Source organism: Tiliqua scincoides, chromosome 13 (assembly GCF_035046505.1).
Source record: "Tiliqua scincoides isolate rTilSci1 chromosome 13, rTilSci1.hap2, whole genome shotgun sequence".
Classification (NCBI taxonomy): domain Eukaryota; kingdom Metazoa; phylum Chordata; class Lepidosauria; order Squamata; family Scincidae; genus Tiliqua; species Tiliqua scincoides.
Window position 1 is genome coordinate 2584406 of NC_089833.1, and position 21867 is coordinate 2606272.

The following is a 21867-nucleotide window of genomic DNA, read 5'->3' on the forward strand; positions in this document are numbered from 1 at the left end:
GTATTTGGGCTGAGGAGATCCAGTGAGGAGGAGGAGAGGAAGAGGAAGAACCTGCATTGCAGAGCAGAAGGAGAAGGGAGCACAGGTTGCGCTGGGGAAACCCCAGGAAGGAAGGGCTGGGGGCCCCCTCGTGCCCCCAGCTGGCCCAGCAGGTGAGGGGGGAGAGCAGGGAGCAGCTCAGGTCTCTCCTCCTGTGCCAGAGGAGCTTCACATCTTGGGGTGCCTGCTGGGGCTTATCACAGACCCTCAACATCCCCCCCCCTTTCCCAGGAGGAGACTCCTGGGCTGGCATCTTGCAGGAGACACACAGACCCCGCCCCCCAGCCTGCTTGGACTGCCTTTCCAGCCTTGGCTGATCTCCCAGTAAAGTCTCCCCTTTTTCTTTCAGAGCCCACTTAATTTGCAGAGGGCGCAGCATATCTTGGCATTGCAGGGGGTGTCTGTGCTCCATCAACGTCAAAGGCATCTATCTGTTCAAGGTAGTCATGATGGTCAAGCCTGAGAGAGGCACCGTTGCAGGTAAGGAGGGTCCTCTGGCCCTTCAGAGATGGGTGCCCCAGGTGGGAACTTCTGCTCCATTGGCTGTTACCCTGGGGAGTTGGTGGGCGGGCTGCATGTTCTGGACATGGGTGGTACTATGCCTGATCCCCCCCCCCAGATCCTCCCTTTCTGGCCCAGCACAGATCTGGCCTCTCTTGATGAGGACATCAAGGACTGCACTGTGCCCCAGGGAGGCGTTTCCCCCCCCACTCTATGTCTTGGAATGGCACCCTGGGGGACCCTGTTCTTATATCCCACCCTTTGAAAAGTGCAGATCCCCCCACTTGGCCTCCTCTATGAAATCACCCCTTCTTGTTAGGCAGGTGTTGCTCAGACCCAGCAGGTAGTGCAGAGAGACAAAGGTCCTCTCACACTGCCCTTCCCAGCCATGGCTGCCTCAGCCTGGACGATGGTATTTGCCATCCAAACTGATGGCCGTAGCTACGTTCCCCCATGAAGCTCTCCAGTCTCCTCAACATACATCACCACAATGAGTGGAAAGGTGAAATCAGGGTGTCTGATCTGAAGTGTGTGTACAGGATGACATCCTTGGCAGTTCTCCTTCCTTCCGCTGACAGGTGAGGGTAATGGATCCAGTGCAAAGCTGCTCAGCCCACCCCTGAGGAGGAGCAGAAATGGCTGCTGCTCATCCAGGCCAGGGAAGCGGGACGAAGGGGGGCAGCCTGGGTCTCTCCTCCTGTCTCCAAGGGGCTTCTCCTCTGAGGAGAGGCCTGACAGTTCACTTCCAAAGAGACTGTCACCATTCCCCACCTTTCGCCACATGGCTCTGTAAGTGCCAAGAGTGACTCTCTTTACTGGCTGGAATATCTCCTTTTGTATTCCTCACGCAGGGCAGGTTTGTCTGTTCATAAAGACCCTCTTCCTTTTCTTACAGAGCCCATTTCCTTTGCGGAGGTCGCTGTGTATTTCAGCAGTGCAGAGTGGACTCTGCTGGATCAGGGCCAACGGTATCTGTATGAGGCTGTCATGATGGATAATTATGAGAGTGTCACCTTTGTAGGTAAGGCGGGGCCTCTGGCCCTTAATAGATGAATGCTGCAGATGGGAATTTCTGCTCCGATAGATATTGCTGGGGAAGGGGTGCTGGTGGTGGGGCTGCATAAACTGGGTGGTACTATGCCTAATTGGCACCACATCCTCCCTTTCTCATTCACCACATATTTGGGATCTCTTGACGAGGACACTCACCTCTGCCAGGGGATACTGTGCTGGAAGGTTGCTGGAAGGTTTTAGAGACAAAACCTTTAGTTTCCTTTAGTTTCCTACCTTGCTGGAAGGTTTTAGAGACACCTACTACTTGCTTTTGGAGGAGGCAGACTGCTCTTGGAGGGCATTTGCCCCTTTTGTGGCTTTCCTTCTCTGTGCCAGAGAGACACACTAGAAATACTCCTGAATGCATTGTGGAGCTCAGAGGAGAGAAGAGCAGAGAAAGACAGAGGGTTTCTGGGGACATTGGGCACATTGTGACTTACAGGGTGCATTGATGAAGTTTATTTATTTGATTTGTATTCTGCCTTTCTCCCCGAAGGGCACCCAAGGCAGCTAACCACCTGTCCTTGAGGGTTGGAGCCCATGGCACAGCAAGAGGCAAAGTCTAGGTATATCTTTACCACAGACTTATCTCATGGTACCACCCTGAAGGCTGTCCTTATAGGATCTTGGGAAATGTAGTTTGTGGAGGCCTCTGAGAAGTCTCTGGCCAAGGTGTTAGTATATATATGCTAGTATATGCTGTAGGCCAGATCCCAGAGAGAGGCTAGCTGAAGGGGCAAGCTGGCATCCTGCCTTTGCCAGAATATTTTCCCTTCAGAACCTCCTGCACCAGAATGGGTCTCATGTCACTGATATCCTGTGAGCCCCTCCTTTACCAGATTCAGTGTCTTGTTTTGTTCTAGGAAACCTCGGGTCCTTAAGTTTCTTCTGTGGGAGTATATGCACTTGTCTTTCTGTCGCTTTATGTGAAATGCCTTCTGAAAGTCCAGGTGTATAACATAAACGAGGTGGTCTCATCCATATGCCTGTGGACCTTTTCAAAGAACTCGAAAAGATTTGAGATAAATGGATAATGGCTTCCCAATGGTGTCACTAGATTTCCATCACCTCGGGTTGCATGGGTGCGTCTCCTCCGTAATGGACAATGCTCCCATGTAGCAGGCGAGGCAACACCCCGGTGGTGGTCATGGTTATGCCCCCTTTCCCCACTGCTTTATTTTTTTTGCTATAACTTTCGATACAGCAGAAATATTTCAGCAAGGTTTGTTTCTTTGCATTCTACATGAAATTAAGCATTAAATGATGACATTCATCGAAAATACCAAGATTTTAAAATTTTTGGCCAATATTGGTGTTGCCCACCCCTGTATGTCACCCATTGCAGCCTGCACTGCCCTAGTGACGCCATTGTGACTTCCCCAGGTGGCTTGAGATTCTTGGTCTCTTACAGTTCTCTTCTTATTTCAGCAGCATCAGCTTGGAAGCAAGTTGGAAGAAAGAAGCAACAGATGCATTCTTCACAACAAAGCACACACACAGGGGAGAGGCTCTCTGTGTGCTTGGAGAATGGAAAGAGCGTCAGTTGGAGGAGAAGCCTTGAAATGCATCACAAAACCCACACAGGAGAAAAACCTTATACGTGTCAGGACTGTGGAAAGAGCTTCAGCTATAAATCCACCCTTAGGATCCATCAGAGAACCCACACAGGGGAAAAACCCTATGCTTGTCTGGATTGTGGAAAGACTTTTGCTTCAAGACGCATCCTTATAGTCCATCAGAGAACACACACAGGGGAGAAACCTTATAAATGCCAGGAATGTGGAAAGAGCTTTCGTCAAAGCAGCAACCTTACAGTCCATCAGAGAACCCACACAGGGGAGAAACCTTATGCATGTCTGGAGTGTGGAAAGAGCTTTGTTTCAAGAGGCATGCTTACAGACCATCAGAGAACACACACAGGGGAGAAACCTTATATATGCCAGGAATGTGGAAAGAGCTTTGGTCAAAGTAGCAACCTTCTAGTGCATCGGCGAATCCACACAAAGGTGAAACCCTATGCTTGTCTGGACTGTGGAGAAAGCTTTGTTTCCAGAAGTAATCTTAATGTCCATAAGAGAACCCACACAGGGGAGAAACCTTATACATGCCAAAAGTATGGAAAGGGATTCATTTGGAACAAAACCCACAGTATCCATCACAAAACCCACAAGCTGGGGAAACGTTATACATGTCAGGAGTGTGGAAAGAGCTTCAGCTATAAATGCCATCTTATGACCCATCAGAGAACCCACACAGGGGAGAAACCTTATACGTGCCAAGAATGTGGGAAGAGTTTCATTTGTAGTGGTAAACTGAGAATCCATCGGAGAACTCACACAGGGGAGAAACCATATATATGCCAGAAATGTGGAAAAAGCTTTGTTTCAGGAGCCAACCTTACAGTCCATCAAAGAACACACACAGGGGAGAAACCTTATACATGCAAGGAATGTGGAAAAAGTTTTGTTCAAAGCAGCCAGCTTATAGTACATCAGAGAACCCACTCAGGAGAGAAACCTTATATGTGTGAGAAGTGTGGAAATAGCTTCAGAACTAGCTGCAAGCTTACATCCCATCAGAGAACCCACACAGAGAAGAAACCTTATACATGCCAGGAGTGTGGAAACAGTTTCAGAAGGAGCAGCCAGTTTACATCACATCAGAGAACCCACATAGAGGGGAAAACATATGTTTGTCTGGAGTGTGGAATGAATTTTGTTTCAAGGCGTAACCTTAGAGTCCATCAGAGAACCCACCCAGGGGAGAAACCTTATACATGTCAGGAATGTGGGAAGAGTTTCATTTTCAGAGGTGAACTGAGAACCCATCAGAGGTCTCACACAGGGGAGAAACCTTATATATGCCCAGACTGTGGGAAGAGCTTCATTTATAGCTGCTACCTGAGGACCCATCAGAGAACCCACACAGGGGAGAAACCTTATACTTGCCAGGAGTGTGGAAAGGGCTTCAGAAGGAATGGCCAGCTTACATACCATCAGAAATCCCACAGATGGGAGAAACCTTATACATGCCAAACCTGTGGAAAGAGCTTCATTTTGAAATGCCACTTTGTATCCCATCAGAGAACCCACACAGGGGAGAAACCATACACTTGCCAGCAGTGTGGAAAGAGCTTCAGTCGGAGTAGTGATCTAGCAATCCATCAGAGAATCCACACAGGGGAAAAACCTTATATATGCCAGGAGTGTGGAAGAAGCTTCACTCGTAGCAGCAGCCTGACAGTCCATCAGAGAAACCACACGGGGGAGAAACCTTATATGTGCCAAGACTGTGGCAAAAGCTTCTTTAGCAGCAACTCCCTGAGAACCCATCAGAAATCCCATACAGGGGAGAAACCTTATATATGCCCAGATTGTGGGAAGAGTTTCATTTCTAGAAGCAAACTAAGAACCCATCAGACAATCCACACTGGGGAGAAACCATATATGTGCCAGGATTGTGGAAAGAGCTTTGCTTGCAGTAGCAGGCTTATAACCCATCAAGCAACACATGTAGGGGCAAAGCCTTATACCTGCCAAGACTGTGGGAAGAGCTTCAGTTGCAGTGGCTCCCTGAAAACCCATCAGAGAACCCACACAGGGGAGAAACCATATACGTGCCAGGAGTGTGGAAAGAGCTTCAGTCAGCGTAATGGCCTTTTATACCACCAGAGAACCCACACAGGGGAAAAACCTTATACATGCCAGGAGTGTGGAAGAAGTTTTGCTTGCAGCAGCACTCTTAGGGTTCATCAGAGAACCCACACAGGGGAGAAACCTTACAGGTGCCAAGATTGTGGAAAGGGCTTCAGTTGCAATGGCTACCTGAAAACCCATCAGAGAACCCACACAGGAGAGGAACGATATACGTGCCAGGAGTGTGGAAAGAGCTTCACTTGCAGCATCCATCTAAAATACCATCAAAGAATCCACACCTGGGAGAAACCCTCTGTGAAGAACGAGTGAGATCCTGGGCTTGGGTCTGACTCCATTTGGAGAGGCTGCAGCCGTTTCAACACAGCTGTGGGAAAGAAGCTTATCAGGAGCCTGAGAGGACCAGCTCTTTATCCCACTTCTGGCTAATACTGAGCCAGGACCCAGGGTTGCTCCAGTTGAAAGTTAACAATAGCTGTGATTCTCCAGTTGGGAGAGGTTAGAGGAGTGACCAATAGGAGCTTCAGGGGTAACGTCATCTTTTCCAAAAGATTCAGCAGCCCTAAAACTTTGCTGCCTAAAAAAACCCTAGAAAGGGATGGGGTAAGTTTTTACCAGAGAGCCTTTGTGTTATTCCATCATGGGTTCCTGGATGTATCAGACGTGATACAACACGTAGCCTACAAGTTGATTAACCTTTAACCGGACATCTGAAATCGGAACTATTCTGAAATGCAGACATTTTTGTCCAGTGCTTGTCTTCTGTACACTAGAAGTTCTTGTGCTCATTCCCATGTACAGTGTGGGCACAGGCTGTAAGCTCTGCTCTGTGGTGTGTATCTGTCCAGACATGGTTGCAAAATGTGAAAGAGACCAGTAGTCACCCATATACGTAAAAGTACTTGTCAGGCCGGGGACACGGGGGACCCCCTTTGGTTGCAGGAGGCAGCGGTGGGGCACCTCGGGGTCCGGCCTCAGAGATGTTAGCCTCCCTGTGAGGGTTATAATGCTGGCCACCTGAGCTTTCCCTCCCTCTTCTTACTTGTACCTCTCCTTCCTGCTCTGCCTGCCAGCCAGGCTGCAGGGACTGCTGCCCACTGCAGTGAGCTGGACTTGTGGGCAGTGTTGCCCTCGCTGACGGGTAGGCAAGGGGGCAATGGCGAGCCCTGAAACTTCCTGCCATCTTCTAGAGGCCTGTCCAGTTGGTCAGGGACTGGCTTGGTCCCCCATGGCCCTAGCACTAGGCTCAGGAACAGGCCAGGTTTGCCACTGCTGTGTAAGCCCCAGGTTCTTGGTGCCTGGGTCCCTGAGTTGATCATAGTCTGCAAGAGCTGGGAATAGCCCTCAAATCTTCAGCTTCAAATCTGGAGCTGAAGGATTGCATGGTAATCAGGCAGTATATGAATGTAACTGGGGAGTGAAATTGCCTCAGGGAAACCTGGTTTGCCACATGTGTCCCTGGGGGTGGGGGTGGAGGAGCATGGACAGTCCTGACATTGCAGCAAAGCTGCAGGATTGATCTGCTCTCAGAAGCAGGATGAGACTTGGGGAAAGGTTTTATAGGCTGAAATTGCCTGTAGACAGAAAGTACGCAAGGCAGGGAGAAGAATATCAAGGAAAGTGAGAACCCTCCTCTCTATATGCAGGGAGTCTGGGTATTGAGGAAGCAACGCAGCCTGGTCACAGAGGCTCCACTGGTCATCTGACATAGTCCAGCCCAGGCATCAGGTCTTTGGTGTAGAGTGGCCAAGATCTGCAGGGAAGATTACCAGGGGCAATCAGTGGTGGCTGGTGTCTGGGGTCACCAGTCTTTCTTCTGGGAAGGAGTGCAACTTGACTGCAACAATTGATCAAAGGTCTGTGGGGTGAGAGAAACTCTACAGTAGTGATTCCCAACCTTTCAGAACCCATGGACCACTGAGACAAAAATTGGAATTGGCATGGACCACTTGCAACTGGGGCCAGAGGAATTTTATCATGGGGTACAAACTTTCTTTGTGGCCCTTTCCCAAAGGGAGAGCGGAAAGGGTGAAACAGAGTGGGGGAAGGTAGCAACATGGGTGGGCAGAACAGGGATGGGGTGGGGCAAAACAGAGCAAGGCAAGGTTGGCAACAGCAGAAAGATTCTTTGGATCCCAGGTCTATCATGCTTCTCATTGGAGCCCAGGTCCACTTACCTGCTCAGCATTGGCAGCTAGATACAGTAATATAGAAACCAAACTAGTGGCGTAGCAAAAGGGGTGCAGGGGGTAGCAATGAAAATGAAAACACAACTGCCTTAAGGAATAAAAAGTGCATTTTTAAACTCAAAATTGACCCAAAATTGATTGTTATGAGAGCCTGTAAGATGTTATGATACAGCATGGAAGCAATAAGGTGTTAGTTAGCTCTCATTTCCATGTATCATAATACAGTTATTCCTGCTAACTGGTAAAGAGGCACTTTTTCAAATGGTGCTCCTCTTATATTTAGCAGGGGAAGAATAACTGTCCCTCTTCACCCCAGCACAATGTCTCTAACCAATAAGGGGCACACATTTTATTTATTTACTTAATTAAATTTGATTTTGTCATGGGGGAGGCTACAAAAACTTTTTGATCCCAGATAGTAGATAGCTGCCTTAGCTATACCACTGGTTGGGGAAGGTGGTAGATCAAGTGAGTGGTGAGCTGGGGGGAGGAGGCAGGTTTTTCCCCAATTTGTACTTTCAAAAAGCCCGGTCATGATGTCACTTCTGGTTGTGACATTACTTCTGGGGCATCATTTTGAGCTCCGCACCAGGCTACATGTTCATTAGCTACCCCACTGAACCAAACACAATCCTCTCTAAAATCTTTTAAATATAGAAAATCACTGCAGAAAATTAGCATTGCGCTTGGGCTCACACTAGAAGAGAACGTGTCCTTGTACATATCAAAACTTGCTTCTGCAGCAGATGTAGCCCTGCAGCTGTGTCCCTGATCCCCTATACACCTTCATGATTAGCCAGATCCACAAGCCAAAGAGCTTGTGTAGCAGGTCATTTTCCTCCCATATTTGACACTGTGTTCAGGAGTGTCATGTATGCATTCAGCACATATGGCCCAGCACATATGGTTTGCAGCAGCCGCTGTGGGCCCAGCATTCCAGGCAGGCAGTGAGTCCTGGTGAGATAGGAAAATATAACATCCCAGGAAATTTCTGTGCTCCCTCCTTTGGCTCCTGGGCCCCATTTTTTAAACAGTATTTATTATAATAAAAGAAAAAGAAAAAAGAAAACATAGTAAAATGAAAAACATTAAAAAATACATTTAAAGTATTTTAAATAACAAAAAGGCCTCTAATAATGTAGCATGAGCAAAGTCAAATTTTCTTATTACTTGCAGCTTTATATCTTAATGATCTAAATTTCCACCCACTGTTCCTACCCTCTTTTTGACCCTGGGCCCAGGTACAAATTATCCCCTGTATTCCCTCTCATGGGCCCTGCATGCATCCCCCATCCCTTCATGGAAAAAAATACAATTAAATTTGTAATAATTAGTGACTTTATTCTTATTTAGAGAGAAGATTTGTGGGTTGCTGCCTGCAGCTGCAGGAGGTCTGTCCTCCAGTCTCTGTGGTCCGAGGGGGGAGCATGCTGGAAGAGATCAAAGGCCATTTTTTTTCTTTGCTGGCCACTTCTCAGGGTCTTGTGGGCCACAGGTTGGGAATGAGTGCTCTACAGCTTGGAAGGAGATACTGTTTACAGTTAGCAGCTTCTTTGCCTGGATCAGTGTTTTTCAAACTGTGGGTTGGGACCCACTAGGAGGGTTGCAAGCCAATTTCAGGTGGGTCCCCATTCATTCCAATGTGCATTTAGTTTTTAATCTGTTCGACTTTATGTGATTGCATTTGGGGGAAGAAAAATGTGACAGATCTGTTTTTTAACAGGCTATTATGTATACACTTTTAACAATGATAGTCAATAGGGCTTACTCCTGGCTAAGTGTGGATAGAATTGCAGCCTTTTAGATGTTTGGGGAATTTTTTTTTAAAAGATCAGCAACTGTTTGGGAGGGTTGGGGGGGTTCTTTGTAATTTAAATAAATTTTTTAACTTAGTGTAAACTTTTAATTTACTAACTTACATAATTAATCAATTAATTTTGATTTTGTTGTATGGAGGGTATTAAAAATTTTGCTGCTTGACCTAGCCATGACATCACTTCTGGTGGGTCCCAACAAACTGTCATTCTAAAAAGTGGGACTCAGTGCTAAAAAGTTTGAGAACCCCTGGCCTAGAGCACTTCCTTTGCACAGCACTAGATGGGATGTGTGCCCCCTCCACTACCACGCCTCCCTCTTGTGCTCCCCCCACTCCTGATATTTGGCCATAAAGTACTTCTGCTGTTTCTCCCCCATCGTCCCAGCCACCCTCAGGGTCTGTGGAAGTGGCCAGCAGGGGTGAGAGGGGATTGGCCTGGTTTTCCAGGAAGGCTGGTTTTTCTTCCCTTCCTAGCCTTATGCTGCCAAAGGCGGGCCTGGCATGTTCTGCCTTCAGCGCCTGGTTGTCCACTCAAAGAGTTCTGGGCCCCGATCATGGTCACTGACAGAAACTGAGTTGGGTTGTTGCAGGTGCTGGTGCTGGTGCTGATGGGGAGACAGATGCAGAACGGGCTGGAGGAGTTCCTAAGGAGAGATGCCACTGACTGCACACCTGGTCCCCCCCCCGCATCCCCGTCGAGGTTCCGGGAAGGGGGGGCGCCTGGGGGTCTCTCGGTCCTGACTCTGCCCTGGCGGGGCTCCCTGCCACCCCCCAGCCGGGCTCTGCTGGCATCTTTTCCCGGCCGCCCAGATCTCTGCCCCCCCCCCCCGCCCTGAGGAAGCGGGTCCCGGGAGGCTAGAGCAGGGGCTGCCCGGCAGGAAGAGGAGGAGGCTCCGGAGGCTCTCGTGCCTTTGCGCTCCGGCGGGGCTCCTCCACCGCCGCCCCGCAGGCGCCCAGTCCAGGTGCTGACGGTGCCCCCCCCCGGCCCCGGCGCGGCACGCACTCCTCCCTCCCGCGAACCGCGCTGCGCCCGGAGTGCGGCTGCGGGGGGGAGCCCGGGAAGGCGTCAGGGGGCGGAGGGCTGCAGCAGGAGCCGGGGAGGTAGCAGGACCCCGATCGCCTCCCCGCTGCTGCTGCGCAGCCCCAGCATGGCGGGGAGGGGAGGAGGAGGGAGGGCTGCGGCCAGGGATGCAGGGCGAAGATGCTCACCTGGGGGATGATGCTCACCTGCAGCACTGGGACTGCAGAGCTGAGGACTCCATTTCCCAGCAGGCCCTGCGGTGTCCCAGGATTGTGACCTGAGGGGGGAGGGGCAGCAGGGCTGACGCCCCCAGAGAGGAAGGGGGTGACTCAGCGGAAGCGGAAGGACCTGCATTGCAGAGCGGGGGGGGGGCCCTCTGGGCTGCGCTGGGAAACCCAGGAAGGAAGGGGGCTGCTGCTCTGTGCAGTGCAAGGGCTCCAGCTGGCCAGGCAGGGAAGGGGCAGCTCTGGCCCCTCCTCCACTTGGGGTGCCTGCTGGGGGCATCACAGAGGAGACCCTCAGCATCCCCCCTTGCCCAGGAGGAGACTTCCGGGCTGGCGTCTTGCCAGCGCCCCCCCTTTTCTTTCAGAGACTGTTTAATTTGCAGAGGGTGCTGCATATCTCAGCGGTGTAGGGGGGGCTCTGCGGGATCAAGGCTGACCTTGAGCCGCCTGCAGGAGGATTCATGATGGACAAGCCTGAGAGCGTCGCTGTTGCAGGTAAGGAGGGTCCTCTGGCTCTTCCGAGGTGGGTGCCCCAGGTGGGAACCTCTGCTTGGCTGTTGCCAGGGAAGGTGTTCGTGGTGAGGCTTTGTGGTCTGGATCTGGATGGTGCTATGCCTGATTTCTGGTGTAGAAATCAAAAGTTTCTGATCTAGAAAGCAGAAAGTTATGAAATCCTCCCTTTCTGGTTCAGCAAGACCCGTAGGGTCTTTTGACCAGAAGAGTAGGTTCAGCCAGGGGATGTTGTACCAATATCTGGCTGAAAAGTTTTAGTCACCTGCCCCATGGCTTTCTAGGAGGTGGGCCTGTCTTGGAGGGCATCTACCCCTTTGTTTGGCTTTCCTTCTCTGCACCAGAGAATGCCTGAGAGAGACACACTAAAAATATTCCTGAATGTGTTCAGGAGCATCAAGCTGTCCACCAGCATGCAAAAGTTCTGATCCTTCAGAGACAGCTCAGGACCCATCAGCTCAAGATCCATATGAAATGTTTATGTTTTGTCCCAATGTGCATCTCTACATTTATTTACATGCCATTTTGCTTCCCATTTAGAGTGATCTTTTTTGAGCAAGATCCCTTCTGAATTTCACCACCCTGAAAAGTTTAATGGCATCCACCAACCTGGTCACCTTCCTACATATTTCAAATTCCAGGTCATTTATTTGGGGGGAAAAAAATAAAATAGATGGAAAGCATGTTTCCCAAGACATATTTTTTTAAAAAGTCTAAAAGGTTTATGAGAAGTTTTGCTAATTCTCTTTACTTTTACTTTCCCCTTACAGAAGCCATGCTAGTTCTCCCTCAGAAAAGCTTGTTCTTCTGTCACCCAAATTCTACCCAACTTTCCAGCACTGACATAGCTATGCCAGTGGGGCATGTGCTGCATCCTGCAGTTGGCTGGCAGTCATGGAGGCCTCCTCAAGATAAGGGAACGTTTGTTCCCTTATCTTGGAGCTGCATTGTTCTGCTGGAAAGGTTAGGATTGTACCCTATATGTATTAAGATTTTAGCCTTGTTTAGGCTTTCCACCATATTACCTGGAACAGATATTATGCTGACTGGCCTTTAATTTCCCAAATCCCCTCTCCCTCCTTTTTGAAAGATTGACATGTCATTAGCTATCCTCCTGTCACAGTGGCCATTTCAAGGGATGTACATATTTTAGTCAGAAAATCAGCACCTTTGTTCTTGAGATAATTAAGAACTTTTGAGAACTATTGTTCTTGAGATAATTAAGAACACCATCTGGGCTGGGTATTTGTTAATCTTTAATTTCTTAAAAGGTTCTGAAGTGTAGTCTTTCTTAACTTCAGTTTGACTTAGGGCACAATCCTAACCAACTTTACAGCACTGACATAGCCATGCCAATGTGGCATGCACTGCATCTTGCGGTGAGGAGGTAATCAAGGTGGCCTCCTAAAGGTAAGGGCATGTTTGTTACCTTATCTTGGGGTTACATTGTGGCTAGGCCAGTGCTGGAAAGTTGGTTAGGATTGTGCCCTTAATTCAGTGATGATTAAACTGTGAGTCTGTGGGCCACCAGTGGGTCACAACATAATTTTTGGTGGTTCGCTAAACTGACAGGGTAGATTAGATGAAGTGCATCAAGAGTTAAACAACCTGCTACTTGGAAGGGGTAATTGCTGTTGTCCAATCACAGAGGCTTGAGAGGCTGGTAAAGTGAAACTTCTTTTCAGGTCCTGATGCTAAAAAGTTTGGGAACCTTTGACTTAATTCTTTTGGCAGGAGAGGCTGTTCAGGCAGCTCTGTCTGCTAGATTGTTTTACATTCCCAGGTTGTTATGGCTTTTCTGAGCCTAAACATGGTCAAAGAAAAAAAGTAGCTAATAACCACCAACTGGCTTGAGATTCTTCCCTAGGTCTCTTACAACATTTCTCTCCTTATTTAAGCAGCATCAGCTTGGAACGAAGTTGGAAGGAAGAGGCAACTGATGCATTCTTCACAGCAAAAAATGCGCCTAGGGGAAAGGCCTTATACGTGCTTGGAGTGCGGAAAGAGCTTTAGTTCCAGGAGAAGCCTTAAAATCCATCAGCGAACCCACACAGAGGAGAAACTATATATGTGTGAGGAGAGTGGAAAGAGCTTTAGTCACAGCAGCAGCCTTATGACCCATCAGAGAACCCACACAGGGGAGAAACCTTATATAAATCAGGAATATGGAAAGAGTTTCAGAAGTAGTAGCCATCTTACGACCCATCAAGGAACCAAAACAGAGGAAAAACCCTATGCTTGTCTGGATTGTGGAAAGACCTTTGTTTCAAGACAGACCCTTACAGTCCATCAGAAAACCCACACAGGCGATCAACCTTATACGTGTCAGGAGTGTGGAAAGAACTTTAGCTATAAATCCATCCTTATAATCCATCAGAGAACCCACACAGGGGAAAAACCATATGCTTGTCTGGAGTGCGGAAAGAACTTTGTTTCAAGAAGCACCCTTACAGTTCATCAGAGAACACACACAGGAGAGAAACCTTATATATGCCAGGAATGTGGAAAAACCTTTGTTCGAAGCTGCAACCTTACAGTCCATCAGAGAACCCACATAGTGGAGAAACCTTATACATGTCATGAGTGTGGAAAGAGCTTCAGCAATGACTCCCAGCTTATGATCCATCAGAGAACTCACACAATGGAGAAACCTTATATGTGCCAAGACTGTGGGAAGGGCTTCTTTTACAGCTGCCAACTGAGAACCCACCAGAGAACCCATACGGGGGAGAAGCCTTATACGTGCCAAGACTGTGGAAAGAGCTACTTTTGCAGCAGCTCTCTCAAAATCCATCAGAGAACCCACACAGGGGAGAAACCTTATGCTTGCCAACGATGTGGAAAGAGCTTTGTTCAGAAGTGCCACTTCGTATCCCATCAGAGAACCCACACAGGGGAGAAACCATATACGTGCCAGGAATGTGGAAAAAGCTTCGGTCGGAGTAATGATCTTTCAACCCATCAGAGAATCCACACAGGGGAGAGACCTTATACATGCCAGGAGTGTGGAAGAAGCTTCACTCGTAGCAGCAGCTTTACAGTCCATCAGAGAAGCCACACCGGGGAGAAACCTTATACTTGCCAAGACTGTGGGAAGAGTTTCATTTCCAGTGGCAAACTGAGAACCCATCAGATATCCCACACAGGAGAGAAACCATATATGTGCCTGGAGTGTGGAAAAAGCTTCTCTCGAAGCAGCAGGCTTATGACCCATCAAGAAACCCATGCGGGGTTAAACGTTATACATGTCAGGAGTGTGGAAAGAGCTTCAGCTATAAATCCAACCTTATGATCCATTAGAGAAACCCACATGGGAGAAACCATATATGGGCCTGTAGTGTAGAAAGAGCTTCATTCAGAATGCACATCTGAATTCCATCAGAGAACCCACACAGACTAAAGCCCTATACTATAGTTGTCAGGAGTGTGGCAAAGGCTCCAAGTGCAGTATCCTTCTAATGCACAGTCAAAAAACTCAGACATAGAAGAAATCCTATGTGTGCCAGATGTGTGGAAAAAAAATTCAGTTACTACAGCTGTCTTCCTGCCCATCAAGGAATGTACGCTCTAGAACCTTCATATATGCAAGAAAAGTGGAGGTTTTTTTTTTTTACTCAGGCAAGTCTTGTATGCAGAAAAAAAGTCATAAATGCAGGCCTTCCTTCCACTTTCTGGTTCTCTACTATGGGCGATTTCCCTACAGAGGCTCAGTTAAGTTTCAGCTCTGCTGGGTGCTGGCCCTACCAGGACTCTCAACTCTTCTGCACTGCTTGCCCCCCACTACTTCCTTGCATATCTGTGGAGTATTGTCTTTCTCTCCTTTATTCTCCTTCTGATCTCTCTGTATGCCTTTCCTGACTATCTATCCCCATCTTCCTTCTCAGTGTCTCTTCCTTCACTCAAGACTATCCCCTCCTGTCTGCTTTCCCCCATTATCTCTCCTTGGTCCTTGTAAATCTCCCCTGTGCTTTACCCAGTCAACAAGACTGCAGTCAGCTGATGCCATCTCACCAATCTCTGATGATGTCATCCGATGTCTCACTTGGAAGATAGGAGTGCTCTGGACACTGAATGAGTAAACTTCCAAGCTTCCAGTCCTCAGATTTTCTTCCTAGGAAGGTAATTTGAGGTGTAAACCTGAATGGAAGCAGAATAGGTTTTGGCAATTGGGCACAGATGTCAGTAACCCATGTGCTGGTGAGGGCACTTTGAGTTTGCCACACAATTGCCATTTGACAGAAAGCAAGCAAGGCAGGGATAGGAACATCAAGGTGAGAACCCAACTCTCTATACACAGGGAATTTGGGCATTGGGGAAGCAATGCAACCTGTGTCCAAACCAGAATTGAAGGGACCATTACGAAATGAAATGGATGCAGAAAGTAGTGGGATGGGTCAGAGGCACTTGAGAACAATATTATAGACCAGCTACTGGTCTACATGTCTTTATTAAAACCCTTTCCCAGTCTAAACCAAGAGCAACCAAAATGACAGAGTATATTGTGCAAATTGGGAATGAAAGAACAAGTCACAGAACCTCCCCATGTCCCATGTTCTTGTACCCTTTTTAGGACATAGTGATCTAGCAAAAAAACAAAGAAACAAACAAAAAACATGTCCAGAACATCACAGGTTCCATGCGTTCCAAATGGTGAAGAGGTAAGAGAGTTCTGAGGGGTAATAGAGCTGGGTCTGAGTCAGGGAAGCCGCTGAAGGATGGAGGTTGCGCAGCCCATGACTCAAATGGCTTAGATTTGCTGTGTTCGCTCTTCTCTGCTTGTGATACAGAGCCAGCCATGTACAACGCAGATGGCTCCTCCCACCATGCTCATCAACCGGCAAGTCCCGCGACCCTCCCATCATCCCCAGCCACTGCATGTGGACAGACCAAAAAGAAGGATTATGAATCTTTGCAGAAGCAGATCTTGGAAAGGTGGAGGTTGTTGTCAAAACTGTTGCAGCCCCTGAAGGGGATGGAATGTGAGGAGCCGGAAGAGAAAATAAACTGAACAGGAGGGTGAGAAAACCAAGAAACAGCTTTTTGAGAAAGGGACGGGATGGAACACGTTGGCCAAAGTAACAAACTGGAGTGCCAGTGAAGTTAACAAGCAGGACAGGGAGACCAAACTGTTAGAAAAACCCTGCTGGATTGGGGCTGGGGCCCATCTAATCCAGTACCTTGTTTCCTCACAGTGGCCCATCAGGCACCTCTGGGAAACCCATAGGCAGGAGTGAGAGATTCCCCCCCCCCATCTAATGCCTCTGATGTTCACTGACATATTGCTGCAGAGATAAGGCTGTGAGGTTTTTTTTAGAAACGTGGTATAAAGATATTGCAGGTAAATACAGAAAAAACCAGTCCCTGGGGATTGTGTTGCTGCCTCCTCCCTGCTCCCGCAAGTACTTAGAGCGGCTCAAACTCTCCCTGAGAACTGTTGCCCTCAGGCAAGGAGCTAGAATGCCTCCCAACTGGTTCTTGTAGTGGAATTCCCTCACTTTGAAATTTTAATCTGGAGACCTTTCAGTGACGATCTTTTTATTTAGAATGGTGTTTGATAGCTGACACGATGGGCTGATGTTTTAAATTGAATGTAATTTTAACTGTTTTATGTGATCCACTGGGATTTGGTTTGTATTGTTAACTGTTTTACAGCCCAATCCTATGCATGTCTACTCAGAAGTAAGTCCTATTAGAGTCAGTGGGGCTTACTCCCCGGAAAGTGTGGACAGGATTGGGCTGACAATGTGTTATTGTAATCTGCCTTGATTGCTTTCTTTTGGGAGAAAGGAGGTGTGTGTCCCCCCTTAAAAAGAACCTCCTTGAATTAGAAAGCAGGACATTTTGTAAATTTATACAATGTTGCTGTTAATGTGCCAATTATGTAGTTCCTTCTTTCCCTTCTTTAAGAGCTCAAGTATGGCCACAATCTTCTTAACAAGCCTCCCAAAACATGCCGCATGAACCAGCTGGGCCAACATCCTTGATGCAGGGTTTTCCTTTAGCCAGTTGGCCACACCTGGCAGGTGAAGAATGCCGTTAGTAAGAAACTAGTTTATGCCATTTGCAGGTTGATTTCTTCTTCTGTAATTATCTATAAAAGTCAAATATTTGCTTTGTCAGGTAATTGAATTTCACAAGCACCTTTGGGATTCAAATTAACAGTAATATCTTCATTGAGGGCTAAGATTAATTATATTTACAATGAACTGGGCAGCCCAATGGGCTAGCCCCATGCACTCTAGACTTGCCGCCTTCTCTGGGTGTTGCAGAACATGCCGTAAGGCACTCCAGTGCTGGTGGTAAGGACACTGGGCCAGGACTAAGGCCTGCACCATTCAGAGTTGGGCTTCAGCTCTGGAACGATGTGTTGCTGGAGTGCTGGTAAACTTCCCACCGGTGGCTGGCAAGGAAGCACTACTATCAGGGCAGGAGGAAGGTGGAGAGAAGATGAGGAGGGGACAGAAGGGCAGACCACAGGGTGGACCAGGCCTGAGAGGAGGTTGGAGACAGTGGGAGACTCTGCCGCCAAATCCAGTGCTCCCTCCCAAACCAAAAAACCCAAAAAATAATGGGTGCAGATCCAAGGAGACCCATTGGGGCCATTGGTTCTCTTACCTAAAGGAGAACTCTGGCTGCTTCCCTGGCCCCCAAGGATACAGCAGTAGCTATTTGGAGCTACTGTAGCCCTGGGCACTAGGGAAGCATAGGATTGGGCCTTAAGTTAACTTATCAGACTTTTAATGTTGCAGGGATAAGTGAAGCCAGGATGGGGGAGTGGTTTGGGAGTTGGATTTAGCCCTGGATGATCCAGATCCAAATTCCTGCTCAGCCACAAAGTTTCCTGAGTGATCTCGGGTCAGTCACTCCCTCTTAGCCTAACCTACCTCATGGGGTTGAAGTGAGGACAAAAGAAGGGAAGCAACTATGTACACCACCTTGAGCTCCTTGGAGGAAGGGCAGCATAAAAATGTGAAAAGTAAATAAAATATTTAAATTAAGCATTTGAAAGGGTGATCTGGTTCCCATTAGCTGGGAACCAGATTACATTGTGTGTGTGTGTGTGTGTGTGTGTGTGTGTGTGTGTGTGTGTAAATCTCATACATATATATGAGATTGTATATTGACACTATATTGTATGTACAATACATTGTATATTAGCATTAGTTATTATGCTGCAGGCATTTAAGGGTGCATAAAAATGGCATTTGCAAACAGTATATAAATCCAGAATGATCAAATACAGGCAGTGCTTAAAACTGGACTGTCCCACATACCTAAACTTGTCACCTTTATCATTACATAAGGAACACCAGCTGGATATCCACAGCATTATACAAGTGTAGATACAAGATTTAGGGAGCAATCCTATCCAGTAGGCTTGCACTGTATCCGCCGTGAGATAGGGCACCACAGTGGCTCAGCCAAAGTTAACTCTTCCTCTTACCCCCAGGTAAACCACTGCAGCCCCTATGGGTCTCCTTGGACAGTAGCTGCTTTGTGCTACTCAGGGAACGGTGTTCGAATCTGACATAACAACCAGGTCCCAGCCTCACCTCCTGCTCCTTACCCATCCACCCGCCCCCAGGGCTGCACACCACTTGTCCTCTCCTCACCCTGGAACACTTCCCTTCTGCCTCCTCCCTGCCCCCTCCCAACCTACCCAAGAGTTTTGTGTTGGCCAAGCTTGGCTAACATAAGAACAGCCCCACTGGATCAGGCCATAGGTCCATCTAGTCCAGCTTCTTGTATCTCACAGCGGCCCACCAAATGCCCCAGGGAGCACACCAGATAACAAGAGACCTCATTCTGGTGCCTCACCCTTGCATCTGGCATTCTGACATAACCCATTTCTAAAATCAGGAGGTTGCACATGCACATCATGGCTTGTAACCCATAATGGATTTTTCCTCCAGAAACTTGTCTAATCCCCTTTTAAAGGCATCCAGGCCAGACGCCATCACCACATCCTGCGGCAAGGAGTTCCACAGACCAACCACGCGCTGAGTAAAGAAATACTTTTGTCTGTTCTAACTCCCAACCCTCAATTTGAGTGGATGTCCCCTGGTTCTGGTGTTATGTGAGAGTGTAAAGAGCATCTCTCTATCCACTCTGTCCATCCCCTGCATAATTTTGTATGTCTCAATCAAGTCCCCCCTGAGGCGCCTCTTTTCTAAGCTGAAGAGGCCCAAACACCGTAGCCTTTCCTCATAAGGAATGTGCCCCAGCATCATCTTAGTCGCTCTCTTTTGCACCTTTTCCATTTCCACTATGTCTTTTTTGAGATGCGGCAACCAGAACTGAACACAATACTCCAGGTGTGGCCTTACCATTGATTTGTACAACGGCATTATAATACTAGCCATTTTGTTCTCAATACCTTTCCTAATGATCCCAAGCATAGAATTGGCCTTCTTCACTGCCGCCGCACATTGGGTCGACACTTTCATCGACCTGTCCACCACCACCCCAAGATCTCTCTCCTGATCTGTCACAGACAGCTCAGAACCCATCAGCCTATATGTGAAGTTTTGATTTTTTGCCTGTCAACACAGAGGCTGGATTCAGCCCCCATGCCACGGCACGCCTCCACACGCCAGCCTCACCTACTCACAAGGAGGCACAAACATACCTTATGGCACAAAGGACTTGCACCAGCCCAAGGATGCCTCAGGATTGCACCTTTAAGCACTGACAAACCATCAGCACCATGGACAGCACTACTCAAGTTGTATTTTTTAAAATTTTTATGTGAAAATTTTACTGCTGAAACCTTTATTGGCATTAAAAAAACAGTCAACGACACAAACAGTAACAAGCCAGCGAATGACTGTAAAGATAAAACAAAACAAAACAGGCAGAGAATAAAAGACCATATAAATCAGGAGGGGAATTTTAACTTAGAAACAGCGGAAAGATAATCTGCTACAACATTAGTGATAGCCGCAGAACTATCACTTAATAAGACAGATAGAGGATCAGCAGAAGAGCCAGAAAAAGAAGATAAGGTAGGGATCAGGAGTGAGTCTCGGAGGGAATGGTGAGCAGGACAGCGAAATAGGATGTGAGCCACTGTGTCCGGCTCAAGAGAGCAAAAAGGGCATAGTCTGCAATCATATGGAATCTTGGAAAATCTACCGGAGTGAACGGCTGAAGGAAAAATGTTAAATCTTGCTAACAAACGCTCTTCTCTTAATGGGATCAGTCAACATACAGAAATAATTAAGAAAATGACCACGTGAAGGGAGAAGACCAAAAAACTGAGAACAGGCAGGGTTGAGATTAGAAAAAAAGCTGAGTAGATTCAAGTTCCCAAAGTTTGGCTTTAATAATTGAATGGGCCCTATGGAGATTGATATCGGCGAGGTGTTCAGCGGACAAACCCAGTGATGAAAGTTTGAGGTCGATAAGATGGAACCACTTAGAAAGGTAAAAATCCTTTAGTAAGTCTACCAGAAGGGACTCAAGAGTGGATGTTTAAGTGTAATCGAAGCCAAAATTTAAAAGTAAGGGACCACGCAATAGTGAAAGGGAGGTGGATCCCTAGCTCAAGCACAAGGGTGGATAGTCTGATTAAAGTGGGGACTCCCAGAATTCGCCTAAGGAAAGAGGCAGCAACTTTGTCGAGATCCTGATTCACAGCTTCTATCCAAATAGGGACACCATACAATAATTGGGAAAGAATTTTGGTTTTATATATATGGAGAGCAGCAGGAACATACTGATTGCCACTGGAGTAATGAAAGCGAGCAATCGCGTTTAAGTGCAATGATGATAAGGAAATAATAGATTTCCTATGAGAGTGCCAGGTGCGACAAAAGTGGAAAATGATCCCTAAATATTTAAAGGTTTGAACTTGCTGAAAGGAAAGGGAGCCTATCTTCCAGGGGGATGGGGCCCAGGATTTGGCAAAAACTAAAATTTTAGTTTTCTCCAAATTAATTGTCAAATTGTTGGATAAACAATAATCGTGAAAGGAAGACAGCAGGTGGCGGAGGCCCGATCTTGTAACAGATAATAGGACTGCGTCATCTGCATAAAGGAGAATAGGGATGAGAACACCATTGAGACAGGGAGCAGAATTCTGACCACTGGAGAGGCTGCCAAAAAAAGATTAAAGGGGAGAGGGGCAAGTATGCAGCCTTGGCGTACTCCTTTGTTGATGGAAATTTTGTCTGAAGTAGTACCCCGACCATCCAGCCGAACCCTACAGAAATTAAATGAATGGAGCCGGCGGATTAGAAAATGTAGGCGGGGATCTATTTCAAAGCTGGCCAGTTTAGTCCACAACATGGCTCTGTTGATGGAATCAAAGGCTCCACGAAGATCTATAAAGGCCGCGAAGAGTTTAGCGCCATGATGGACAGAGTACTTCTTGGCAAGATAAGAGAGCAGAAATGCATGATCAACGGTGGAAGCACCAGTACGGAACCCAATTTATTCTCTGCCCGGAAGATCTTTAGTAAGAGCCCAAGATGATAACTTGGTAAGTAAATATTTGGCGTAAAGCTTCCCAATAAAGGAAAGGAGGCTAATTGGGTGATAATTCCCTCGATGGGCAGGGTCACCCTTCTTAAAGATAGGGACGGGGGTTGAAGAAAGCCAAGAAGCGGGAAAAAGACCAGAAGATTAATTAGGGTAAAAAAGTTAGAGGTTCCAACCACCAAAGAGCGTTACTAATTAAGATTTCACTTGGAATGTCATCAGGACCGGGAGCTTTCCCGGGTTTCAAGGTGTTAATCAGCCCAGCTACCTCATCTGGAGTAACGGGAGGCCATTCCAGGAGAGTTGGTGGAATGAGGGTTAAAGATCAGTAGCAGAGAAGATTTCCGAAAAATGGGCTACCCAGATGGGCGGGGAAATA

General features: G+C 47.6%; 1 protein-coding gene across 2 annotated transcripts; it reads left to right on the forward strand.

The window, feature by feature from the left end:
- The first annotated feature begins 3 nt into the window (after positions 1–3).
- On the forward strand, positions 4–16526 carry LOC136663583 (zinc finger protein 850-like). Of its 2 annotated transcripts, XM_066640366.1 has the most exons (6): positions 4–152; positions 389–519; positions 1436–1561; positions 3022–5490; positions 8584–8587; positions 13278–16526. In XM_066640366.1, exons 2-6 carry the CDS (start codon positions 486–488, stop codon positions 14296–14298), a joined length of 3654 nt encoding a protein of 1217 aa, XP_066496463.1. In that variant the 5' UTR covers positions 4–152; positions 389–485; the 3' UTR covers positions 14299–16526. The 2 variants fall into 2 exon arrangements, with proteins under 2 accessions (XP_066496463.1, XP_066496462.1); XM_066640365.1 differs by lacking the exons at positions 8584–8587; positions 13278–16526 and having other exon boundaries at positions 3025–6225.
- Positions 16527–21867: the final 5341 nt, after the last annotated feature.